The sequence below is a fragment of the Epinephelus fuscoguttatus genome, linkage group LG9 (genome assembly GCF_011397635.1).
Source record: "Epinephelus fuscoguttatus linkage group LG9, E.fuscoguttatus.final_Chr_v1".
Lineage (NCBI taxonomy): Eukaryota > Metazoa > Chordata > Actinopteri > Perciformes > Serranidae > Epinephelus > Epinephelus fuscoguttatus.
In genome coordinates, this window is record NC_064760.1 from 21,758,235 (window position 1) to 21,784,458 (window position 26,224).

At 42.8% G+C, this 26,224-nt stretch overlaps 1 protein-coding gene across 4 annotated transcripts in view; it reads left to right on the forward strand.

Annotated features, from left to right (window-relative positions):
• Nucleotides 1–4,830: 4,830 nt before the first annotated feature.
• Nucleotides 4,831–26,224, forward strand: part of pcdh11 (protocadherin 11) — a 165,898-nt gene continuing 144,504 nt past the window's right edge. For all 4 annotated transcript variants that reach the window (XM_049586015.1, XM_049586016.1, XM_049586018.1 and 1 more), the window contains exons 1-3: nt 4,831–5,571; nt 11,312–11,893; nt 19,704–22,211. In XM_049586015.1, the coding sequence (XP_049441972.1) occupies nt 11,354–11,893; nt 19,704–22,211 (3,048 nt within the window). In that variant the 5' untranslated portion in view covers nt 4,831–5,571; nt 11,312–11,353. The remainder of the gene's footprint in view (nt 5,572–11,311; nt 11,894–19,703; nt 22,212–26,224) is intronic.

Here is a 26,224-nt window from a genome sequence, read left to right on the forward strand (position 1 = left end):
GGTATGACTTGCAACCGAGGACTTCTTTTGCAAAGTATACTTAAATACAAAGTAGACACAAAGTAAACAGTAAATAAATTATATTTCTCAAAGTGATGCTTTTTTGCCACTCATGGTTCAGAGCAAAAGCAGAGATTATTAATAGTTAAAACTAGAAATCTCATTCTTTTCGTTTGTGGAGACTTCACATATTCTTAATAATGTATAGTACTCAAAGCAATAGTCTGATATGAATGATCCTGTGATGCCTCAGGATTTGTCTCTCTGTTTTGGGCTGTTTTGCCTCAGACATGACGAATTGCAATCGTCCTGGCTGAAGGCATTTTCTCCTTCACTATCTGGTGCTCTGGATGAAACCACAGTCATGCATGCTGGATATTCATACTGTATGGAAAAGTTCAAATATTATTTGATTCAGGGTATCTTTTTGTCTGTCTTGGGTTTCTACACCATTTCTCTAACATTCTACCTCTGTTGCCAATAAGGCAAAAGCAAATATTGAATTGTCCTCGCTCTGTCCACTCCATCTTTCTCAAATCTTTTTCTTTCTCCAGAGATCCTTGAGAAAGTGGGAGAGAAAGAAACAGACAGAAAGAAATGAGGCAATAGAGATAGTTTCAACTCATTGTGGTAAATCTCAGTGGTTCTTGAAAGTTGCCATGGATACAAACCCAGCCTGTACGGATAAGGGGAAAAAAATGTTTTGTCAGGATGTGTCCAACTCTTCAAAAATGTCTGCTGTATTTCTCCAGAATATTCTCTGGACATGTTTGCACTGCTCTCTGTCTAAGTGACATTTGTTTTTACTGCTGGACAGATAACTAACACTTCAGGCTCAGATGGTTAAATGTAAAAAAGAGAAATCCATGGCAACATCTGATGGAACAAAAGACCGTGGTGCAGCAGCCACTGGACCGTGGTCTCTTTGGACAACTTATGCTGTTTAAGCTAAAAGGATAATACAAAACCACAGAATGGCATGGAATCGAGCATGGTGGGCAGAGAATCTATCATTTCTAAAAACCTTTGTATGTTAATACACGGCGACCTTGCAATTTAGCTCTGCAACCCCTTCCTTCACCAATCCCCTTGCCCAGCTGTGCCTGACTGATAAGGTATATTAGCGAGTGTGCTCTTTCTTCCAATTATTTCTTTTACATGTGTGCACAACAAGTCATGGATTCTGTGGGAGGCCAACAGCAAGCATGATTAAAGGCAATGTTGAGGGAAAAAAAGGTCCATTTGATAATATCTTTAAAAAACAAAAGCAAGCTTTGCTTTTCTACATGATTCCCTAAGCAGGGCACCTTTTTGATTTAAAGTGGAAATAGACACTTTCTTTTTTGCTTTAACTTGTAATCTTGAAGAAAATTTTGCCTACAAGATGTAATGGCTATTTGAAAATTGACACTATTGGCATTTAGATTGGTTCCTTAAAAACAGGGCTGAACTTATCATCTGGCAAAATGGGAACTTTCCTGGCAGGCCGACACAACTGTCTTTTTTTTGTTTGTTTTGTCTGACCAGCCCATTAAATAGGTATATAGGCCCATTGTTTGTTTTTTTCTCTTGATTGACACTGGGCTTATCCAATCGGATCTTTAAAGCCCTCCCCCCTTGGGCTCGGTCCATCCATCCATCCATTTTCAACTGCTTTTTCGAAGCCAGGTCGCAGGGGCAGCAGGCCAAGCAGATCATTCCAGCTCCTCTTCCAAGGTGTTCCCTTGCCAGATGGGAAATGTAATCCCTCCAGCGTGTTCTGGATCTGCCCCCAGGGCCTCCTACCAGTAGGACATACCTCCAACAGGAGGCGCCCGGGAGGCATCCTGATCAGATGCCTGAACCACCTCAACTGACCCCTTTCTACACGAATCAACAGCGGCTCTACTCCGCGCCCCCTCCGGGTGTCCAAGCTCTTTACCCTATCTCTAAGGCTGAGCCACCCTTCTGTGAAAACTAATTTCAGCCGTTTGTATCCACAACCTCATTCTTGGGCTCAGTGCCTTGATTAAATACTGCCATGACATTGTTCCGACAGCCCAAAATTTTGAAGCTCCATTAGTCCACAAAATATCCCACCGAAAACCGAAAACCCATCACTCAGACAGCCTGTTATCCCAGAAACAAAGGCCTGGTCGTCTGAAATCCTGTTCCACCAAAAATACACACTTCCAGCAGTTAGTTTCAGTTTCCCAGCAGCATTTGAACAACTGGTACCAGATGTTTTTCACCAAACTGTTTCTGTTTTTTTCAGCAGCTTTTGTGCCACCGAACGTGGGTGTTATGAAGCCAAACATGAGCTGTTTATTTTAACCATAACTAAGTGGTTTTTGTGCCTAAACTTAATCACACATGCACCACAGCGAAACATAAAGTTGCAGTTTGGTGGGGTTTAAAGAAAAGTACAATGCAAATATTTTTCTGACAATTGGGCTGTCTAACTACAGGGAGTGTGTATTTTCAGAGAAACAGGACTTTGGAGCAATGGGTGTTTGTTTTTGGGATACCAGGCTGTCTGAGAAATGGACTTTCAGTCCAATTTTACGGACTAAAAGGGCTTTGTAATTTTGGACTGTCGGAACAATGGGCAATCCCCAATTAAACAGCCCATTTGCCAAAAATGAGGGCCAATATGGATGATAGAAAACCCCAAGGGAGGTGCAGAGAAACTGCAAGCCACAAAACACTTATAACAACCCGCTGCTCAGAGAAAACTCAGTCAGCAGCTTTTTCGGTAGCAGCACAGTGGCTTTGTCTCTACCTGTCCTGTCATGCCCTGTGCACGGAGGCAGAATTTAGTCATTTGGTTACGGGACGGGCATCGGCAGGTCATTTTGTCACAAGGCTGTCGTAATGTAAGCCTATGTAACACTAAAAAAAAAGACCTTGATTGGTGTTCTCATTCCATTTGTTGTATTTGACTGTTCAGACTGAAGATTCAGTCAAAAGTTTTATAACTGTCTAAAGTTAATATTTTACGTTCATACTCATTATCTGTGTAAGGGGAAAAAATAATTGTACGTTCCCTGATTTTGATATAACATCATACGTGAAAGCACAACAAGCAGCTTTTGTTCAAAAACTTCACTTTGAAGAGAGTTAAAAAAGTGCACCGAGGGAAAATGTAGTGTTGGTACTTTTCACTAGAATATGAATCTGTGGAAAAAAATCAGCAAGTGGACCTTTAAGCTAATCTTCTGCTCTGGTTAAGCTGCTGCAACATTATAACTAAGGATTTCTTGCCATGAATAATCAATCAAGGGTAAAACAGTAATCTCCACCAGTGTCAGACAGGTTTTACACACATAAATAGCTATATTTCAGTTTGGTGAATTATAACAGTCCACTGATGCATCCTACGAGATTTGACACACTGTATGTAGGAGACTTTCGAAAAGCCAAAAGTTTTCTCTGAAAGTTTTTTTTGTTTCTGAACATATCAGAATAGCCCTGGCCACAGCATCACACAGGAGGAGTTTGCTGCTTTCTGACAGATAATAGAGCTTTTTGGCAGTCAGACTCTTTAAAGAAGTCCATGAGAAACCCTCTGAGACTAACAGTAAAATTAAGAAAACACATTGTTGTATGCTGGGTTTTCTCGCTGGAAAAATAAACATAGCTTCGCAATTTTCTAAGCAGTTGCTTTAAGACTAAAATATTATTTGGTCTAATCCACACACACACAAAAAAAAAAAAAAATAGTCATCCGGCCCTACCCCTGCCCCCTGGTCTTCAGGGATGAGTGTTGTGACATGAAATAATGTGGAGGGAAATGTTGAACAGGTGAAGATTGCTGTTTATGAAACCTTGCCAGAGGCTAAACTTGTTAAAATGCAAAGTTAGAGCCATTTGTTGTATGAGGTGACGGCAAGGGGACAAGGGTAATCAGCTGTAACATAGCAGCGGTGATGATCTGACCTTTGTGTGACCATAACCCTTTATGACCCCCATAAAACCACCTGCTAGATCCCGCTGTAGGGTACATGGGGACAGAAACACCTATTCAGTTAGCGGCAGCAGGAAAGTGACAGCTTGATGGTTTGTGATCAGGGATTTTTGAGCCGATCGATATGTTGCATTGATGCCTGTCTGACATTGTGCCCTTCAGCTGCCAGCAGATTTGTTAATGCTCCATCTCACTGGGTTTTATGGTCCAAATTACACGCTGTTAAACAACATTTAGCACTTTGCTGATACAAATACCTGATTGTAATGAGGCACCTTGTCATTTTTTTATACAGCGACATTCCCCTCAATTTCCTAGGTAGTACTTTGTTGCCTTTTTTTTTAATCATTTCTTGCATTTCAAGTGTTGAAGAGTTCAGCTGAGCTGCCATTGGCTCACACATCACAGGAATTATTTGACACCATTTTATACATGGAAACTATGGAAACTGTGAACAAACCCATTATCGGACTAATTTCTCTTCTCATCCCTGATAAGAGCTCTGCCACGGCCTGTTGACACTCTCGGGAATGTCTAAAAAGAATTTGAACCTCATCATTATTCAGAGGTGCCGATGATACAGTAGACCTAATTGGAAATGAAAAGCAGAACCAAAGCTCGGTATAAAAGTGAACAGTGCCCCCCTCTTGCTTTCAGGCGGATTTCTGGAGCACTGTGGCTACTGCAAACAGCAGAGGCATCTGTGGTCCACACACACATACCCCGCCATCCACCTACATCTCTCAGTGCAAGCATCTCTCCAACGCAGTGCGGCTTTAAGAGGACCGGGGCTCTTAAATCTGCGCTTGGCTCCTCCTTCCGCCATGATGTCAGTCGGAGGGAGAGCGAGAGGGAGAGAGGTGGGCAGTATTGAGGAACTGAGTTCATACAATACTACTGAGACATCTACAGCTTAGCAGACAGATACGGTGAACCGCCTATCCCGGCTCCTGTAAGTGATGCTGCACTGAGGCACACTTTGATCCAACTCCATTGGGGGGCGATGCGCTCTCTGCATCCCTCCTTCAAGAGTTTTTTTGGGGAGCGTGCACAACCTCGAATCAGTCAAAACAAGTGGTTATAAAATAAATTAGCTGTAAGCTGTCAGTTTTTCATCAGAAGTCCTTTTTTTTTCTTGCGCTCTTGGATTGAAGTTTTACGCGCGGGTCAAGACGCCTTTTTGTAACGCACACGTGTAAGTTTGGTGCCAGCTGATTTTAAGCTGGTAAAATAAAGTAGGAATTGCCAGGCATGGTAGGCTAGGGATGCAAAGTTAATGTAAAAACACAGCTTGGATCAATGCGTATCTCCGGCCGTGGGATTGCGAGCCCAAGACACCCGAAGAGGAATTACAGCGTCCTTTTCAAAAGTTGATCGCTGTGCATGATTTATTTTTCTCTCCTGCACATGAGGACCACAGCTTTTTTTAGCGCATGGATAAGTTTTGGTAGTGGATAACATTTTTTTTCTTTCTTTCTACTTGCATTGCGTTTTGCTGCCGCTTCTGATGAGGATCCTTTCCCCCCACTTCAGTTTAATTCATGGCACTTCTTTTTTTGTAAATCAGTGATGTCTCCACGCGACGGTACTCACGGTTGATTTTTCATCCTGTTCGAGCGGAAAAGGTAAGCTTTGCTCCCCAATCATGACTTTACTGTTGACATCCAAATGTTTTTGACTTGAGTGGTCTGTGAGCAGATGACTGGTCTGTATCCTGAGCGCATTCAGAGACGCTGGAGAAGCGCCCAGCAGCCTAATTTATGTGCTCCGTATAAAATCAAATTGATGTCTCAATAGCGAGGATCTGCGCTATATTTACAATCTGAGAGCCGCATGAGCCGGGCGAAAATTTACTGATAGTCTACAAGGCAGTTGGATAAATCAGTGGGTTGCGATTGTGGGTCATTTTGATGTTCCGTGGGTTTTCCTAGAGCTGCTCCAAAGATATAACAGGCGTCCCCGCGCACCTGATGTAAATAGAAATTATCCACGGACACGGTGCATCGTGGAGAATCTAAGCTGAGTTGTCGCATTATGAATATAGGCTACTGCGCGGTTGGTCACGACTTCGGGCGTTATTTAGTCTTGCTCAGAAAACACTGATCGCTACATAGATAGGCCTACTTTCCAAGAGCATCCAACTGCAGGGACTTGTCAGTGCAAGGTTGGCCGCTAAGCTCGGTGCGTGGGTGCGCGGTAACAGCGCGCTCCTGGTCAAGCGGTTCAGCTGTCACAGACCATAACCTCAGGGGCAATCAGTCTGCTCACAATCACACTCTAGGAAAATAAATAATTAAATAAATACACCCTTGTTTTCTGCTAGGAGTAGTTGAAATAGTCACGATGTAAATCCCCGTTGGCCTGGAGATTAACCGCCACAGTTGGTTGTTTGGGTTCCTATACCTGCTCAATATGCAATAGATTAATACTGCTGTTTTGTTTTTTTTTTAATAAAGAGTCCCATAAGGCCTACTGAACCCAATATTTGCTGGAGAATTAAATCAAATGGTAATGTGAAGCTTCCCAAGGTGAGCAGCATATTTTGGCTGTAGGTTGAGGCGTTTATATTAAAAGAAGAGCTAGTGAGTAAATGGGAGCAGGCTAAGTATTTGTTTGACTTGAAAATTGCAATATAAAACCATCTGCTGGTTGCACATCCGCAATTCAAATTCACCAGCAGCCACACAGCAATTGATCACAGTCTGTAACAGCCCTGATATATTGTATGTGCTGCAACCATATCTCCCAATCATTTTTATTCTTCTGATAAATTTAAAACAGGCTGGTGGCTGCAGACTGATGAGTCTGGGCGTTGTTAACTTGTCAGGAGGCTGTGTGTGTGTTCTAAAGAGTTCATAGAGGAGCTAATTTGTAGTCTCTGAGATGCTCCCCAGGTGTCAAAGATGGTGTTTTTGCTTTTCATCTTACAGTGTGTGTGTGTGTGTGTTCAAGCTGCTTTAAAATCTCTGCCTCCACAGTCACATATAGTCTGTATAAAGAGTTTGTCCACCCTGTAAGGCTAAGTAGCTCTCTGATATTCGCCATGTAGTGTCCTTCTCACTTTCCATGAAGCATAATATACTGAATATGACCACTCACACTGAATTTGCCTCGTTCAGAATTCATGATGGAGTCCACAGCTCAAAAGTCACCTGAAATACAGCCACTTTGAAATATAGGAAAATGTTCTTTAACATGTTTTGACCTTGTTTCTTCAGTAACATCAAAAAAGAAAATTCTACTAAAGCAATTATTCAGTATATAAATATAGTTTTATAACAGTTTTATTTTGTTAATTAACTGCATGGTGTTTATGATAATTTATTTACTTGAGTTTTGTCACATTTTCATTAAACATAATGGATTTTAAAGTCAGAGTTTAGCATTAGAAGATGATGTAAAGCTACAGCGAAACGATCACACTTATATTTGGCGTCAGGATTACATTTACATGTATGGACTGCCCTCTTGAGGACCGTGATTACAAGGTTGTAAATTAGTTCATCATTTAGCTAATGCAGGAGGGTAAGAAATATTACCTAGCAACCATTTAATTACCCAAGTAGTACAACTCTCCATAATCCGAGTCTATCTAAGAATTAACAAACTGATTGAAATGTGAAAAGCCACTGGGTTATGCAGCTTAACAGCACTGCCAGATTTTTTTATGCAAACATTGTGCTGCAAATTACGTGTCAGAATTTTTGATAGATCAGCGTCTTTTCCTTTTGCATTGATACGAGATGGTGTGATGTGCAAATCCCAGTGATATTTGAACTCGAATGTATCGTACATCTTTTGTCAGTATTAAATCTACTGTTAACATTGTCAACGTGGCCGTTTATGTCAAACATCATTCTCCCGCACTTTCTCACTTTCCAGCACGACTCAGGTAATATAGTCATTGTTGAAGTTTCCCAAGAGAAAACAACTTTTATTCCTCCACCGTGTAAAGAGAATTGTTCTGGCTGTGTGGACTAAAAAAGAACTGACTGATCTTGACAGAAACCTGGTCTGTCAGGCTGTCAGCGATCCTTAAAGCTGTTAAAAGAGAAAAAGCCCAAGACAATCAAAAGTATTACTTCTACCAATGCCCTCTTTTGAAAATCTCTTTGGATCCAAAGGCAATATTGATAGATACAACAGTGGTGGAAACCTGCCTTTGACAGTTAAAGGACTCCAAATGTCTTGGTTCCCAGCCTCAGACTAACTCCACTCAAAGTTTCCAGTTGAGGGTATCTTTAGGGGTGAAAGTAGGGGGGGTGACAGTAGCTGTATGTCTTCCCCTCTCGGTGCTACCTTCAGCAGATGCAAACACCAGGAAGGCCTGTCCATCACGCTGTTGTGTAAAGTGATCCCGGGCCGGCTTGCTCCTCTTCACTCTGTGTCTCCCAAGAGGGAGGCTTGAGTTTGCCTACTGGATTCAACCTGCTGTCTGGGGCTCAAAATAGCATTTCAGGAGACTAGTGAAATGTAAGCAAAGGAGACACTCTGACTGACACCTAGGATTTCTTTCTCCCTCCCTCTTACTTTTTTTTTTTCCCTCCAGCACAATTCCTTCTCTCACCTAGCCGTATCCCTCATGGACAGGCTTATAAAGAGTTGTGACAAGTGGAACGCCATGCAAATGTTGGGAAAAATCCTGCTTACGAGAAAATAACCTGCAGTGAGTTAATAGAATAAGAGGAGTAAACAAGTTTGGCTGCAGAATGTTGAAGGGCAACATGTGGCTTGTGCTTGCAAAATATCCTAATTTAAGCCTTGTAGTTTCATGTAGGTAGAGACATATCTTCATATATTGTATTTATATACTACAGATACATGTATATTCCTCCCCTGTTACTAAAATACAGTGTCTTAACACCACATTAGCATTGCTAGGATGTCCTTTTTGTTACTAGATTTGTACTCCTGCATGTACTCTGAGTCAAAAACATACTACGCCCCTTCATCCTGCGGAACGTTATTGTCACTTACAAGGGAGAGGGAATCTAGATCATGCTTTGATCTTTTCTGTTTTTTCACTTGGGCGAATCACATCCCGTTTAAGGATGTAATTTAAACTTCATTATGCGTTGTGCGAGCTCAGCCTTGGACTGCCTGGCGATCATCACAGTAAAGCAATCGCTGCTCACTCGCGGAAAGATGCACACTTCAAAGTAAAGTGTGTCACACTTACTAATGGGATATATCTCATCAATATTTTGACATGACAGTATCACACCGCCTGCGCTATACGTGTAGCGCGGATCACCCTCACGCTGATCAATGTCAGCCATGTTTTTTCCTGTCCAACTGCTCTTTAATGAGTCTCGTGTGACTGCTTTATGAAATGTGTGAAAAGAAATCTGTCTTTACAGGCTGCATGAATGGCTTGCAATTGTTGCTGATTCAAAACCAGCTTAATTAAATTCTTATTTTTAATCAATTCCCCTTTGTCGGTAGGCCGAGAGCTTCAATGGCTACGAACGCTGTTGCCTTGCCAATTTAGAGGACCCCTGTAGAGCAGTTTAGGTAGTCATACCTTTTCTACAGGATATTGTTTGACTCATGTAAATGGATGGAAATTTCATAAAGTAGGGAATATTACACTTCCCAAAGAGCTATTTGTGGTCCCTTGTTACTGCGGGTATGTATGCATTTTCAGCACCAGGTGCACATCGTTTCTGCGATGGCTGTCATGCATTTCTGCCATACATCGAAGGAAATGGACATTTGATTCCAAGGCTGATGCCTTTATGAATGCAAACCAATATCTCAAAGAAAATCATGCAGTTGATAAACACTCAGTGAGGGCTGGTGGACCTAAATACACAGTGGGATATGAGCAATGAAATTATATTAGTCTTTACAAATACTGCACTGGAATACACATGAGGAAGGAAGGAATATTATGAGAAGTAAACATAGCTGTGCGTTGGTGGCTTTACCCTGATACGTCACTGCGCACTAAAACACTTTAATAATGGTATTCTGTTGTTCCACTGAAAAAAAAAAATCTACTGAACATGGATATGCCTTGATAATTATACCGGAATACCACCACTGCAATGCCAAAAGGCAATTAAAGCCTGTGTGGCCAAGCGTTTGTGTGATTGTGGTGGAAATGATGGGATTTCATTTATTAAAGATATCTGAGAATGGATTAAATGAATGAATATGTCCAAATGTGAGCTAGCGAACCACATGAAGTAACTCCCCTAATAACTTACTAAATATGCTACTAATTAACTGGTGGAAAGCAGTCAATATTTCATGCTAGCATATACTGGCAGGGAAGGCATTGCAGAGTATGACTCCTTCATCATCTTCCAATGACCTACTTGGGTTTTGGCAAATGGGGTTCTTGCCCTTTGGCAAGCTTTTGCACATATAAAACGGTTAAAGATTTTTGTAGAACAACAGCATCAAAGTGGCAACCAACACAAGAGCATTTATTAATGTATAATGTCCTGTGATGGTAAACCCATCTGCACTGCATTTTCAGTTCAGGGGCTTTATCATTAGGTATCGTTCAGCACAAACAGTAAACTGAATGCTGTTCAAATTTGTCGTTGGGGAAAAACACATTCGTCAGGATGTAATGAAGTTATGATTAAATTTCACTAATTTGACTGATGGCGGCTCCCACAATAAATAATTTCACATTGTTGTCTCCTTCCACTGCAGATACTCTAAACAGTGCTCTTATCTTACTGTGTATGTTTACACACATGGGCGTTCATGAAATATTTGAGAGCTTGATTGTTTACATTCAGAGCAAATGAGGTTTTCCATTAATAGCTGCTGTCAAGCGGTACTACACCAAGTCTGTGTGTGTGTGTGTGTGTGTGTGTGTGTGTGTGTGTGTGTGGAGGCACTGATGCTTAGGTCTGGATGTGAGGTGCAGTTTATGAAGACACCGCTGCACCATATTGACTCAGAAGTTTTTTCTCTTCATCCCATTTTTCCATGCGCGGTAGTTTGTGAACAAGCTTTCAAAGCAAACAATTTTGTCGCAACACTGAAACCAACTGCTTTCATACTTCTCAATAAAAATATGAAATGGTTCATTACAGCGATGAAATGGATTGATGGAATACGTGAACTGCTAACCTTTACGTGTCCGCTTGCTCAATGGATGTCATCAAAGGTTAATTGTGTAAAACCGCCGTTAATTTGCTCTCAAAGACACGCGAAGGATGTGGGCTCATAACTAGTTAGGATGAATAGGTCAAGTTGAAAACTCTCCGTGAGGGAAAATAGTACTAATTACAGCCGAACTTGAATGCCGTGTAATTTTGCTCACTGACATTGTGTGTTCTGTCTCTTTCTCCTCCTTTCCTTTTTTTCCTCCTCCTCTCTGTCTCGCCTCTCTTGTGGCAGAGTTGCTGCTGTAGAAAGTGAAGCTCCCGTCCACTCTTGAGTATGGACTTAGCAAGTCAGGCTCATGCGCTGGTGGTCTTGCTCACCTGTGTGGTCGTGCTATGCCGGGCCCAGGAGAGGGACTACACGGTGAAGGAGGAGCAGCCGGAGAACGTCCGCATCGGGAACCTGCGCAAGGACCTGGACCTCAACCTGGACCCCAACATCAGGCTATCCTCACCGCTGCAGTTCAAGCCTGTGTACAAGACAGGTGACGTGCCTTTGGTGAGGGTGGAGGCCAACACGGGGGAGATCTTTACCACCAATCACAGAATCGACCGGGAGAAGCTGTGTTCAGGGGTCTTCGCTGAGAAACGCTGCTACTATGAGATTGAGGTGGCCGTGCTGCCGGATGAGATCTTCCGGTTGGTCAAGATCCGCTTCCTGATCGAGGATGTAAATGACAACGCGCCCCTTTTCCAGTCCACTGTAATAAACATCTCCATCCCGGAGAACACAGCCATCAACACCCGATACCCGGTGCCCTCAGCGTTTGACCCTGATGTAGGGATCAATGGGATTCAACACTATGAACTGGTCAAGGTGAGGCTCACTCCTGTTCACACTTACACACCCACACATACACAGAAAATGAATAGATATTTTGTTAAAGGATGGCCTTAGTTCCTCTTAATTTTCATAGAGGAAGTATGAAAAAACACATTTTTATAAATCATTAGAGGTTAAAAGAAAACTTAGTGTTGATATGAAGCCCATTTCTAAAGGTGCTTTTGGTTAATCTATGAATATTGATTTTGTTTATCTACATTCGCATGTTACCACTCAATTGAATGGGCGTCATCAGTGGTTATCAGCTTCATAGATAAAAATTAAAAGGAGCCTGCTACACCTACTGTTATGGTCAGAAGGCCGTTATCAGCCTATTAAATGATGGTTATCTATTGTTTTTCTTTCAGTTGTGTTAGGTTTAGGCACCAATACACAGTGTTTAGGATTACATCACGTGCTGTCTCTCAGTTCACCTTCTTTCACACTTACTTTTACTATTTTAAGTGCATCCACAGTGACAAGTGTAGCAAAATGCAGAGCACTATGAGTGTCCAGATGGTGGTTCAAGAGTGTTGGACACTTCTGACCCTAAATGGTCGCCATCTTGACTACGTAGCAGAAGGGGAGGGACCGCCAAACCTGTGAGAAATGCAGCCAAGAAAGCTGTTGCAGTTGCTGTTGCTTCGGTGACCAAGCAAGCCAGAAGATATTTAGGCAGGCGATAGTCGCAATCAAATGTTGGCAGTGATGCTCTGTCCAGTTGCAATTTGCCATTAGAAAGAAGAAGAAGTGGTTAACACTACTCAAAATTCACGCACTACCTAAGTGTCATACACGATGTACGACATGGAAGTGTACTACTGGAAGTATCTGGATTAAGACACATCAGGGGATTGTGTTAAAATAAGTGTGTTTGTTACATAATGTGACATGATGTGACACATGTACAGACATCAGTTAAAATAAGGCAACACTGACTTTTAGTTTCACACCAGGCACAAAGCCCGGTCTCCTGGGTGAAAGTCCTGTGTTTGTTTGACCCATCCACCACCCCAGCCTCCACTGTATGCTGGCTTTCTCGTTCTTTTTACTAACAATGCGTCACCTGACCTTCTCTTTTGTTGCCATCATGACTACTACACCTACTAGAGGTCACGACTTAATGATAAATAAGGCAGCTTCAGGGGCTGATAAGTCTTCTGAACCTACGAGTAGGCGTAGCAGGCCCCTTGTTACCCATATCTATGAGGCTGATAATGCCTATACAATCTAGGTATAACATTCGAAGCGAGTGCGGTCAAACAGCAGTGGGGCTACAGTCTCTTGAGTGCATGCCAATCATGGTTCCTATATATCTTTTGTTTTATTTGATGTTTGCTGGATTGTCAGCTGTAATTAGATGATTAATAATTAAAAACATCCAAGTACCAGGAGCTGAATCTCTAACTGAAGTTAATAGAGGCTATTACTGTTTGTCCACAATGTCATCTCTAAACTAAAAGCCATCTTGTTGAAATTAATATAGTTCAATGGTGGATGAGTGAAAGATATTGATAATGAAAGATAAGGGCATGAAGCCTCATGTTACTGGTACAGTCTTCAAGTTACTGGTTCGCTTCATGGATTCAATAGATTAAAAAGCTTTTAGCAGAATAAGTAGGCTTTTTGAAAAATCCAAGAACAGAACATTACTCTGATAAACCAAAGACCACTGTAGCACTCTGGCTTAGAGGAACATTACAAGGGGATGAAATGGGAAAGAACACGTAAAATGAATTGCCTTTTCATATAACCATATGGATGACTGTCTCCAGCGCAAGCGAAATATTAGTAAGCACACACATTATTGATGGATCTCTGACACACTGCTATGCCTGCAGCCTGCCACCTGTCTGGAATCAGGCCTGTTTGGCTGACTATTTTTAATCAGTGAGTCCTTACGATATTTTCTTTCTTTAGATGTTTGATCCCACGTGGTTCTCATGTGTGATTCAGACTCTGCATTATAGCTGCTCCTGTAAACCTGCTGTAGAGCTGTAGTGCTGTGGTGTGTATCCATATCGGAAATTAATTTTGACGCGCTGAAAATATGACCTACTTTTTCATAAAGCAGAATATGTCATGAAGCCTACAATGTTTTATACCAGTCATTAATATTTCCATATGCTTTATTTCATTATGAGGAAAGGCTATAAAGAAGGCGAAGTTTTCAGCGTGTACAGTAATATCACAGAACGCGCCGTAGAAAGTGCACACACAGCATATCCCGCACGTCCAATTTACAGCAACAGGTTACATGCGCTGAACATGGTATATTTAAGCAAGTGAGAAGGAGAGCACTGTATTATGTTAATAGATGTCTCATGCAGAACTAGGAAAAGCTTTTCTTCATCATCTAATTGATGCTTTATTAAACCGCAGTGCAATATTCTCGGTTGCCTAATGGAGTCAGCCCTAAATCCAGAAATGTAGGATAATATCATGCATTCTTCATTTATAGTCTAGACAACACTCTATGCTTTGTGGATAGATGAATATTGGAGATGACATGAGCTTTTACAAATGAAGTGTAATTAAGGAGGGAGATGCAAGCACTCCGGAGGAAACCCTAAACATAATAAATAAAGAAAGGTTAGTGGATTTTGAGAGCATGGTGCGAGACAGAAATGACAAGTCCATCTTGGAGTCTCAGATGAAGTTAACACTGGGTTTGGAATGAACAGAATCATTGCTGTCCGCGTCTGCCTTGAATACCAATTTGCATTTTTAAAGAGTCCCACTGCCAAGGCCTCTCCAGTGCAATGTCCTGAATTGTTCATGCCTGGAAAATCACCAACCAAATGTTCTGCTCATTATGATGATCATCTGCAATCATTTTCTTTGCCCTTTTCACAATATAAAGCTTTCTAAAACCCTCGCCTAGACCGTGGTTGTATTATCTTTTGCAGGAAATTCTTCTTAGAGCATCCTCAGCACTGCGTCCCTGATTTAGTTCTTCTCATTATATTCTCATTGTACTCGAGATTAATTTCCTTGTGTTCCAGGTTCCATATGAGTAAAACACAGGGAGAGGCATTAAAGGAGCGAGAAACGTGTTCAACCTTTAGTATCCTTTATTTCAGAAGAGCAGAAAGCCAAGGGTTTAGTGGGGAAGGAATGTGCAAGCATTTCCTAGAATAGCTCTTGGCCGCTAAGCCACCCTTGGACTATCTTTGTATGGTCCTGTGAGATTTGTCTCAGAAGCTCCCTCAGAATGATAGTTTGCCCAGTTTCCTTGTGTTGTGCAAAGCATGGTGCCGAAATTGCTACCATTGTGTGGCACAGTGAGTCACACTCAATGGTCCACCACTCCACATGGAGCATGCCCAAATTGTCAACATACACACACAAAAAAAAAATAAATAAAAAGAAACATGGTCGCTTCTTTTTGTACAACTTTGTCCTTTTCCAAAAGCTAAGAGGGACAACGGGTAATTTCTTCCGACACAATGCTCCAGCGCCGCACATAATGGTTGGTAATCACACTCTGAATGAAACTCTGCCATCAATGTAGTGCAGCGGTGTGTTACGTCACCTGAAATGCAGAGAGGCCGTCCTAAGAAATGGTCAAGGTCAGAGAAAGCAATCACATGCATGGATGGAGGAGGATCTCCCATGAAAGCAGATTTGATCACTTTACGTATTCACGGGATAACTCAGAGGCCAACATGGCAACATACTCAAGACTAAATGAGATTCTGCTGTTGGTTTTGCTCTGGACTTTGGCTGTTCACAAACATTGGCCCCTTTCCTTATTCCAGCGGTGTATGACTCTGCAGCGTCACACACCACATTAATCCAAGTTGCATCTATGTCAGCATCTTCAGACACATTTAAGGTGGGCGTCTTGTTCAAGTCATTTCATGTAGATCAGTGTTCTGCTGCTGGCTGGGCTCTGCCTCACTTGATAAAGTGGATGATGAAGTGGGTGTCGGTATTTTGGTTGGGCAGTCTAAAGGGCTCTTAGACTTAACCTTTTGCCACCTACCTAGCTTTCTCTTTGCAACATTCCTATCTGAAATATACCTAAGACTTTCGAGTGGATGGAGTGGTCTTTTTGCTGGTACTCCAAGTCTGGGCTTGAATAATTTTATTCCTAAACTGATTCTAACTTTGCATTTGAAGATGCAAAATTTATTCAAGCTCCATTCCCAAGTAGCAAGAAACATTTGATTAATGCATCGCATGCTGCCTATAGGCAGTGAATAGGATTTTTGGGCAGAGAGCTCACTGTCGAGCATTTCCAGTTTTCATTAGCATCCTATTTTGACACATTATCCTCTTCTAGGGGTTGACAAAAAGAGACAAACAATTCCCAGCTTCTTTTGTCTTAATTATATGCATGAGATCATGGCCAGGGGCAAAAGTGGATGAGGGATGGAGGGAAAGAATGAGGGAGGAATGAGAGAGAGAGAGAGACAGAGAGAGGCTGAGCTTCTATCAGCATTATAAAGAGGTGCTATAGCTTGTGATGAATAGCCCTCCCCAGTTAGCCCTATCCATGGGCATCACCGTGACTAGAGTCCTCCTGATATATTCACAGCCCAATCTCAGTCTCCTCTTAGTTTTAATAAGGTCATCAACTTGACTGAAAGATGCATCCACTGATAATCTGAGGCGCTGTCTGCAGAAAGGGGGTTCAGAGTCATCCTTCCCTCATCATCAGCCACCTCTGCTTCTGTCAGTATCCCTCAATCATTTCCATTTGAATTAGCCAACTCTGATTAGATTGTGTGCCGCACACATCCCACGTATACAGCACCCCCGATCCCTCCCTGATCCACCGCAGAGCAGGGACCCCATAATGTGGAGTGAATGGCAAGTCATCAAAGTTCAAGAAGACACGCACCTGTACAGTATATGTGTGGCGAAAGACTGAGGCATGGTATAATGTGCACACTTAGCCGTTTAGAGAGCTTTGTCCTTCTCGCTCAGCCTTAGGGTTTCCAGTGAGTGATTCATGCAAGTATTTGGCCTTTTCTTAGCCTGCCCTAGATCTTATCACAATCCACCAGACTAATTCTGCATTCAGGAGGATGCACAGCCTGAGAGATAGCTCCCTTCAACTTATTGAAATGCGCTGAGTGCTGTCTTGTCAGTTGTAAAATTGTGTGAAACCAAGACAAAAGCATAGAGGAAATGCTGGCTCATAAATCATTGTGCAGCATTCCCTTTGACACATCCTAACTCAACATCCTACTATTAAATCAGGCTTTGCCAAATATCAGTGTGCAGATACTCAGCTACTGTGCCGAATCTGTGAACTATTCAAACAACTGGGGATTGAGGAGCTCTGTGCGGATGGAGTAGTGCTTAGCAATAGAGCCCCCAGAATGTTGTCTTGGACCTTTCAGTTATGACAGAAATAGTTCTTCCATGTGCATAAAGATGCAGCGCAGTTCATCCATAAGGCCGCTTCTCGACATTTCCATATATCGTCCCATATACCATGTCTGCGTTTCCCTATGTGATTTTTGCTTGCCAGAAGGATCACAAAATAAGGTCTGAAAGATCATTGCTGCAGCGTTGGCTGGTTTAAGTAGTTCTGTCAATCACTGACATGTTGACAACATTCCCTCGGCAAGCAGTTTTTCAGAGTACATAATAATTTACATGCTGCAGCTGCACGTTTCCTTGTGTCGGCTACAACACTGTGCTGGCACGAGGACGGTTCTAGATTTTAAAACCTTCTGAGGACTCTTGTGCTCACAATTTGGTTGAAATGTTCCTCCCTTGAACGAGGAGAATGTATATATCTTAATCTCATTTGATAGCTGTGCCTAGACAGAGTAATCTCTTCCAACATTATGTGCAGCATGAAGCTTATCTCTTTAAAGAGGATGCTTTTTCTTGTTTTACCATGAAACTGCTTCTGACTGAAAGAGCTTCAAAGGGCTTCTTTGTTTCATAATGTGCATGCAGCTCATTCATGGGCTTGATCTTCCTCTTATTTCCTCCCCCTGCTCTCTCTCTTTCTCTCCGTTTCTATCACTTGTCTCCCTCTCTCCTTCCCTTCCTCTCTCGTCTAATTTGAAAACATTTATGGATCCATACTCTACCCCATCTCAAATTGTAAATATTAGTGCTAGTTTTTTTAGGTGCAAGGCAATTACTCTTAACAGCCAGTGCCAGTTCCTGCGGTTTCTCATGGGGATTACTTATGCATTTGTTTTCATTTTCCTCCGGCTTTACTTTTGCCTAGATTTAGCCCTTCTTGAGCAAAAAGCCCTCCTAATATGCAGGGTTTTTCACTCCCTTCTCTTAATCTGTGGTGATCTGGTCTTGCAGTGTATTTAAAATGGTAGCTCATTGTTGTATCTCCGTTTCCAGTTTTCTCCCTCCCATGATGAAGTTGAAATGCTGCAATGCTGCCTCTTCTATTCTAACTTGACACAAGATAGGAAGGTAGAGTGAAATCTCATTTGAAAGCAGAAAAAAGGAGGTAAATGAATTCCTTCGAGCGGCTGTTACTGGGAGAGGTGGATGGACTAGATTTACTACAATGATTGGTCATATTTTTAAAAGGCTTAATAAACTGATATGCCCTGTGTTTCTGGGGGGAGTGTTGCACAGTGTATGTAGAGAATGAGTAAGAACCAGCTGATGATTAGCATGTTTGAGAATGCTTTTGATTAACGGGTGCCCAACTGAGATGAGCAGAACTGAGCCAAAACCAGCTGCCTTGTTTAAAAATGTCCCGGGCCGTTGAATTTGCTCTTGACATTCATCACTGCCTAAGAGCCTGATCCTTAGAAGGGTTACGAATAAACTGGAGTAACCTAAGGAAATACCTCGACAAGCTGTTTAGCTTTCTAAGACGACTGACAAATCTACAATCTAAGAATAATTCTACACAATCTATTATACTGAACTGCAGAAATGAAAATGTGATATTGTTATAAATGGTAATATATATCAGTTATAGTTTTACAGTTTACATAACATATGGCACCCTCTAACCTTAGACCCTGAAGCCATATGAAAAATAATCCAGTAGTCTTTCATAGGAGGAGATTTATGCCATTTTGTCAAACCTGTCCTTCACTGATATATCTCCTTAAGTTTTCCAGTGTCACAGCACTGTTAGGCCCACTTCCTTTTGGCAGCACACCTAACAGACAAAGCATTCATGTCCGTACGAGTGCAGAGGACATCACTGTGCTGATGGGGGCAATAATCTACAAGTGGTGCCACATCTAGTCCTAACTGTGCCATTTTTCTTGGGGTCCCCCCCTGTTGTTTGTTTGTTTGTTTTGCTGGTTGTTGGTTTGTTTGAAAAATCTATATAAACAAAAGACAATCACAAAAAAAAAGTCATATCTGCAGATGTACCTGTAGGCAGTGGGAAAAGGTTTTGGTACTTGAATCGTTCTGGTCTGTCCTATTAAAGTCTGTTTGTAGTCCGATTAGTATCGACCAATCATGTGGCAGGTAAACAGTCCGTGTTGAGCGCAAAAAAAGGCAGAACCCATCAGCTGAAATGCAATCTCGTAACCCACTGGCTATCATTTGCTGAGGATTATGCGTTTAATTAGCTGTCCTAAAAATGTATCTGCATTAATATCTGTTTATAGAGATTAGCCAAAATGACCAGCACATGGAAGAGAAAGTCTTGGCCCAGATATCTGCTGACTACAGCAGAACCCTCGAAATATTGGTCGTTGCCCCCAGAGGCTTATTGTCATCGACCAATAGCCGATGGGTTCCGAGATTGTTTAAAGAAAAACTAAAAAACTTTATCATTTATTAATTGTGAGTACTAAACAGAATAAATCTGACTCAATATGTCGTCTTGTCTTTGCAGAGTGTCAGCGAGTTTGGTTTAGACATCATCGAGACCCCTGAAGGCGACAAGTGGCCGCAGCTCATCGTTCAGCAGAACCTGGATCGCGAGCAGAAGGACACCTTCGTCATGAAGATAAAGGTAGAGGATGGTGGCAACCCCCCCAAGTCCAGCACCGCCATCCTCCAGGTCACCATCTCCGACGTCAACGACAATCGTCCCGTCTTCAAGGACAGCGAGCTGGAGGTCACCGTGCCGGAGAACGCGCCCATGGGGACATCTGTTGCTCAGCTTCACGCCTCGGACGCAGACCTGGGTTCCAACGCACAGATCCACTTCGCTTTCAGCAACCAGATCTCTGCCTCAACCAAACGTCACTTTGCCATCGACAGCTCTACGGGACTGATCACTGTGAAGCAGCCACTGGACAGGGAGGTAACTCCTGTTCACAAACTCATCGTCCTCGCCAGCGATGGCAGCTCCACTCCCTCCAGAGCCACAGTGATTGTTAATGTTACAGACGTTAATGACAATGTTCCCTCCATAGACACTCGCTACATTATCAACCTGGTTAATGGGACTGTTCTGCTCTCTGAAAATGCACCTCTCAACACCAAAATAGCCCTCATCACTGTTACTGACAAGGATGCAGATCTTTATGGCAAAGTAGCTTGCTACACTGACCATGATGTTCCTTTTCGGTTGAAGCCTGTCTTTAATGATCAATTTTTACTAGAGACAGCTGCCCCCCTAGATTATGAGACGACTCGAGAATATGCAATTAAGATAGTGGCCTCGGATAGGGGGACGCCTCCTTTGAACACTTCAGCTATGGTTTTAATTAAAATCAAGGATGAGAACGACAATGCACCCATCTTCCCCCAGCCGGAAATCCAACTTTCCATACCGGAGAACAATGACCCCTCTACGCAGTTAATAAAAATCAGCGCCACTGACGCAGACAGCGGACATAATGCTGAGATTATTTATACTCTTGGCCCTGATGCGCCTGACGGGTTTAACATAGACAGACGGTCAGGAATTCTCTCCGTTGGCAAACGACTGGACAGAGAGAAGCAGGAGAGGTACTCATTCACTGTCATAGCGAGGGACAATGGCTCCACGTCCCTGCAGAGCAATGTCACTGTCAGGCTAATCGTCCAGGACCTTAATGACAACAGCCCAGCTTTCACACACCCTGAGTACAACTTCTATGTGCCTGAGAACCTGCCTCTCTATGGAACCGTGGGCTTAATCACAGTGACGGACGCAGATGCTGGAGATAATGCGATTATAACCCTGTCTGTTTTGAACGGGAAAGATAATTTCATCATCGACCCTCAAACCGGTGTGATCAAACCCAATATCACCTTTGATAGGGAGCAGCAAAGCTCCTACACATTTATGGTCAAAGCTGTTGATGGGGGGCAACCTCCAAGCTCCTCCTACGCCAAGGTCACTATCAATGTAGTCGACGTGAACGACAATCGCCCTGTGTTCGTCATCCCGTCCTCCAATTACTCATATGACCTAGTGCGAACCACCACCACCCCTGGCGCTGTGGTCACCAGAGTGTTTGCCATTGACAATGACACAGGTATGAATGCTGAGCTGCAGTACAGCATTATCAGCAGCATCATCATCACATCTAGGGTCTCCCCTCGAGGTCTCTTTGCCATCGACAAAACAACGGGTAACATAACACTGCAGGAGAAAATAGTGGCAGCTGATCAGGGGCTGCATAGGCTGGTAGTCAAGGTCAAAGATCTAGGCCAGCCTGAGTCATTACACGCCATCGCACTTATTCACTTGTTTGTCAATGACACTGTGTCAAACGCTACCTTTATCCAAGAGCAGCTTCGAAAAAGTATGGAGACACCCTTGGATCGTAACATAGGGGACAGTGAGGTAACACCTCAAGCCAACGGATACGTGATTGTTGTGATAGCAATCATAGCAGGGACCATGACTGTCATCTTGGTGATATTTGTGACTGCCTTGGTGCGGTGCCGACAGACACCCAGACACAAAGTGGTGCAGAAGGGCAAGCAGAGTGGCGAGTGGGTGTCACCCAACCAAGACAACCGTCAGATCAAGAAAAAGAAGAAGAGAAAGAAGCGATCCCCCAAGAGTCTCCTCTTGAACTTTGTGACCATAGATGAATCCAAGCCTGACGACCCCACACATGAGCATGTTAATGGCACACTGGATCTCCCTGTGGAGTTAGAGGAGCAAACCATGGGGAAGTACAACTGGGCCACCACGCCCACCACCTTCAAACCCGACAGCCCAGATTTAGCCAAGCATTACAAGTCCGCGTCCCCTCAGCCTACATTTCAAATCAAACCGGAGACTCCAGTGGCCCCAAAGAAACACCATGTGATCCAGGAGCTCCCCTTGGACAACACGTTCGTGGTGGGCTGTGACTCACTCTCCAAGTGCTCATCGACTAGCTCCGACCCGTACAGTGTCTCAGAGTGCAGCTGTCAGGGGGGATTCAAGACTGCGGGGCAAATCACCACCCGACAGGTAATTCATGACTTCCTTTTTAAACCCACCCACACTAGTCCCCACTCACACTCCCCTTGCTGTCCCATGGTAGGTGATGTGAAAGGGGGAGGGTGGAAGCATGGAGCCAGGGGATTTCCCCACACAGGCCATGACCACGTCTACATGAATGTCATTTGCACTTAAAAAATGTGTGCAGCGAAACAAAAAAATAAAACACAATTTGTCGCAATTAATACAGCAAACCTTTCACTGTACTGCTTGTTATTAATTCATGTGTTCACCCTCCTTCATGAGCAGCCATAAGTGCATAATCATTAAGAAAATACATGTGCAGGTTAATCCTATGTTCAAAAGCTGGAGGAACGGCAGCAGTGCAATTATGGTGGCTCGCTATTTTAAACTTCAGTGTGAGTGGTTGGTGGCAATGTAGCCTGATTTAGAAGAGCCTGGGATAGGCGGCACTGATTGAACTCTCCACTGATGTATTTGAGGTCAAGGGCGAGTGATGCTGTGTGCTAATATATTTGACTGACATGTTTAAACAAGGCAAAGCAAAAAATAAATATGGAAGCCAAAGTAACAGTTCATCAGGTATTCATCCGGGCAAAAAGTGTGAAGGTAATAGCACAAAACAAAACAAAACAAAATGTGCCTTCTGACGTGCTAAAACAACGTGATAAATAGTCCCACTTTTTTTGTGGCTTCTGTCCTCAAAATATTAAGTGCTGTCTTAGCTTTGCCAGTGAGGCTTTGTGGGAGAGAGGCTCATTTGAATGCCAAGGTACAGCAAAGGGCTTATGATTCCGTAAGAGATATGTGCCAAATGCGAAGTGCCCCAATAAATAAAAGCTGGCGAGGGAAATAAATGTAAATCAGAGGTAAGGAGAGGTGGCCTTGCTCAGTGCTGACAGCCAGAGCAGAGCACTGTGGGGAAGACTGAGTACTTCTTGGGGTGTGGGGGGGAGGGGGGAGGGGGGTCACAAGGATCAAGGTGACGCAGAGCCTTGAGACCAATATACTTAAACACTGAGGGAGCAGTAGTCCATAAAAAGCCTGCCAGGCCGACGTTGCATTTAGCACCATAAATGCTCTACTTTAATGACCCCAATTATTGTTATAAACGGCATATGTAGATACACATTCTTTACATTCTTCAAATTACCTCACACAGGCGAGGCTGTAATGACATCACAACAAAGGTCTGGCGGCTGTGATGTGTTGTAGTTGGTGCTAAAGAGGACACCGAGGATCATTGCATCCCTAATACATGACAGAGTATATGTACATGTTGATATCTGACCCGCTATCACCAGCACAATGGAGCTAATCAAGGCTGACTAGTCTGCGCACGGGGTAATAATTTATTTATACTGATACGTGTGTCTCCATATTTCCCCCTCAATGTCAAACATCCAGCTGGATTTGTTGGCTATTGCCACCATTTTCTTTTCTTTCTTTTTTTTGTTGTTGTTTTTGTTTTTCATTTTTGTTTGTTTTTGTGATTTTTAGAGGGTCTGGTTGTCGCTCGGTTGCACTGGCTTTCATTTCTGTTCCTGTTTTGATCATGATTATCGCGACTGCCATTCATCCAATTCTGGGTCAATTTCATGATATTGCATCAATAATTGATTTTGTTTGATGAGGTGCTTGCTTTTGTTTGTGTCTAGCCTCATATTGCACACAGTTTTCAGATCTTTGGTTCATTTCTGTCTCTTTTCCGCTCCCAGTGCGCTTCTGTGTGACATCTAGCAAGCGTTCAAATTCCTCATGGCATAGTTTTGATAAATGACTGTTGATCCCGTGAAGTATTGTGCTTAGGATAATTTATGAAGACACCCACACAGAGTTGATAGTCATTCCCTTCATCCACCTTTTATTTGAAATCCTGGTTAAAAGCTATGCTCTGCCATGGTACATTATACATAAGCCAACTACATGCCCTTGGTACCAAAGATTTAATTCATAATGTGTTTATACGACACACTGACGAGTTGTCAGGATGATTTTCCCCTCTTACTGGTGGTGACTGCCCTGAAATATGCAGAATTATTCACTCTGTGTTCCACAATTCTGAATTATTATCCATCATGAATTTTATGCATCAAGGATTTAAATTGATTTTCACTTATGTTGCTGATCAGAGTGAAGTATTTTTGTCGGAATAATTTAAAATCAATGAATATATGATTAGTAAACATGCTACCAAATCTTCCGGCTCTGTTTGAATCAGTTTATTTTATAGGTACTGTATATTTATTCACTCCTCTAAAAGAAGTCAGGTTTAATCTGTGTAATATTCCCATATTTGGGTGTCACACACTCCCAGAATTTGAATATTATCAAGAAAAATATGTCCTCATTGCCTCTACTCACCACCCATATCCTCAGTGATGTTAAGCTGATAATACATCAAATTTTCTCTGTCCCCCTGAGCAATTGACAAGTGATGCCTCCCACTTTAGACATTAGATTTCCCACCAGTTTTAAGTGTGCTTATTTAAAGCCTGTGTCATGGAGAAAAAAAGTAGCATGAAGCTTTGCCTGATGAGAATCGGTGGCTGCAAAGGTTAATTAAATGCACTAAAGGGTTAATCACTCGTAATACAGTATGATTAAAATCACCGTAATTAGGTTTCGAATGAGGCTGATAAGACAGAAGAAAAAAGGCAGCCGTCCTTTAAGATTATCAGCGATGCCACGTACTATCCTTGGGTGAGTCACGTTCCCAGGATCCGAAGTGATGTGACAAGATGACCAGCTGTCCTGTTTGTCGACGCTATTATAATTTCATCTCTGCTTGATTTCACCTCCGTCTAAAGTCTGAAGAAGAACACTTATAAAACAAAAACGGCGCTCCTTCAAAAAGTGTGGTTGTTGCTTTTATCTGAGGAGGTATAAAAGAGGAAAAAAGAGAGAGAATATGAGCACTCTAGAATTTGAAAAGATTATTTCAAGTGTGGCTGTTAAAACAAAAGCTGAATTTGGTCTGTCAGTGCCAGCGACTCAGTCTCTCCTGAGCCGTAAACCTAATACCAAAGGTCCAAAAGCAAAGATCACAGGCAGGTTGTCGTGTTTTCCTTTTTGCTCATCAGAGTGACAGATGGTGCTTTAGCGCCTTTACAGTGATCTCTCATTGCCCCACACCCTCCCACGCACCTAAAGCAGCTGAAAATACAGCAAAGACAAAAAGCCCACCCATGGAATAACGATGCGGAGGGCACGCGGGAGGAGATGATTACGGTTGAAGGTCAACAAAATGTTTTCAGGGACTTTACAGATGTAGCTGATAAAGAATAAAGCTTGTAAAAATACTTCAGAGACCACAGATTTGTGTCACCATATGGCGTCATTATACAGCGAGAACCACCCCCCCCACCTCCCCCCCACCCCCCACCCCCCGCCTCCCCTCTCTTCTCAGTTTTTACGCATCTCATCATTTTCCTTTAACCCCTACCCCATGATATTAGAGGTCAATCTGCCTCCAGTGATGGGGAGCTCTTGTGAAAGTATGTGCTGTAGCGTAGGCAGATCAAATGAGTACCACCCCGCTTGAGTGATCTCAGACATCATGGTGAACATGCACAGAATAAAAAGGCTAATTCATTCTTTTGTTTGGCCCGTAATTCCGGAGCACGTATAGGGTCGGCGCTTAACGATACTGACCTCCTGCTACTTGCTATAGGAGACGCTGCTGGTAGTGTTTTCGTAGTGTCACACACGCATACATTGCAGTTTGATTAAATACCCCTTAGACCACAAGTGTTGTCGTTATGCCTAATTTATAAGGCAGTTTATTCTATTATCCTTCGGAAAAAAGATCATATTATAAATGCGCTGGGTAACGAGGGCAGCGGCGAGCACTTTGCATATCGTCATTTATTTGTGTGGGTGAAGGTATGGGCCTTTCACACTAGCCACCCATGGTCTGATGACAAAGCGCTTGTGCTGACTCATAGTGGGTGCATAGCCAGGGGTGGAAGCCATGTTTTAAAAGGCTAACTAGGGCTTGTTAATCAAATCCGATGGCGGTA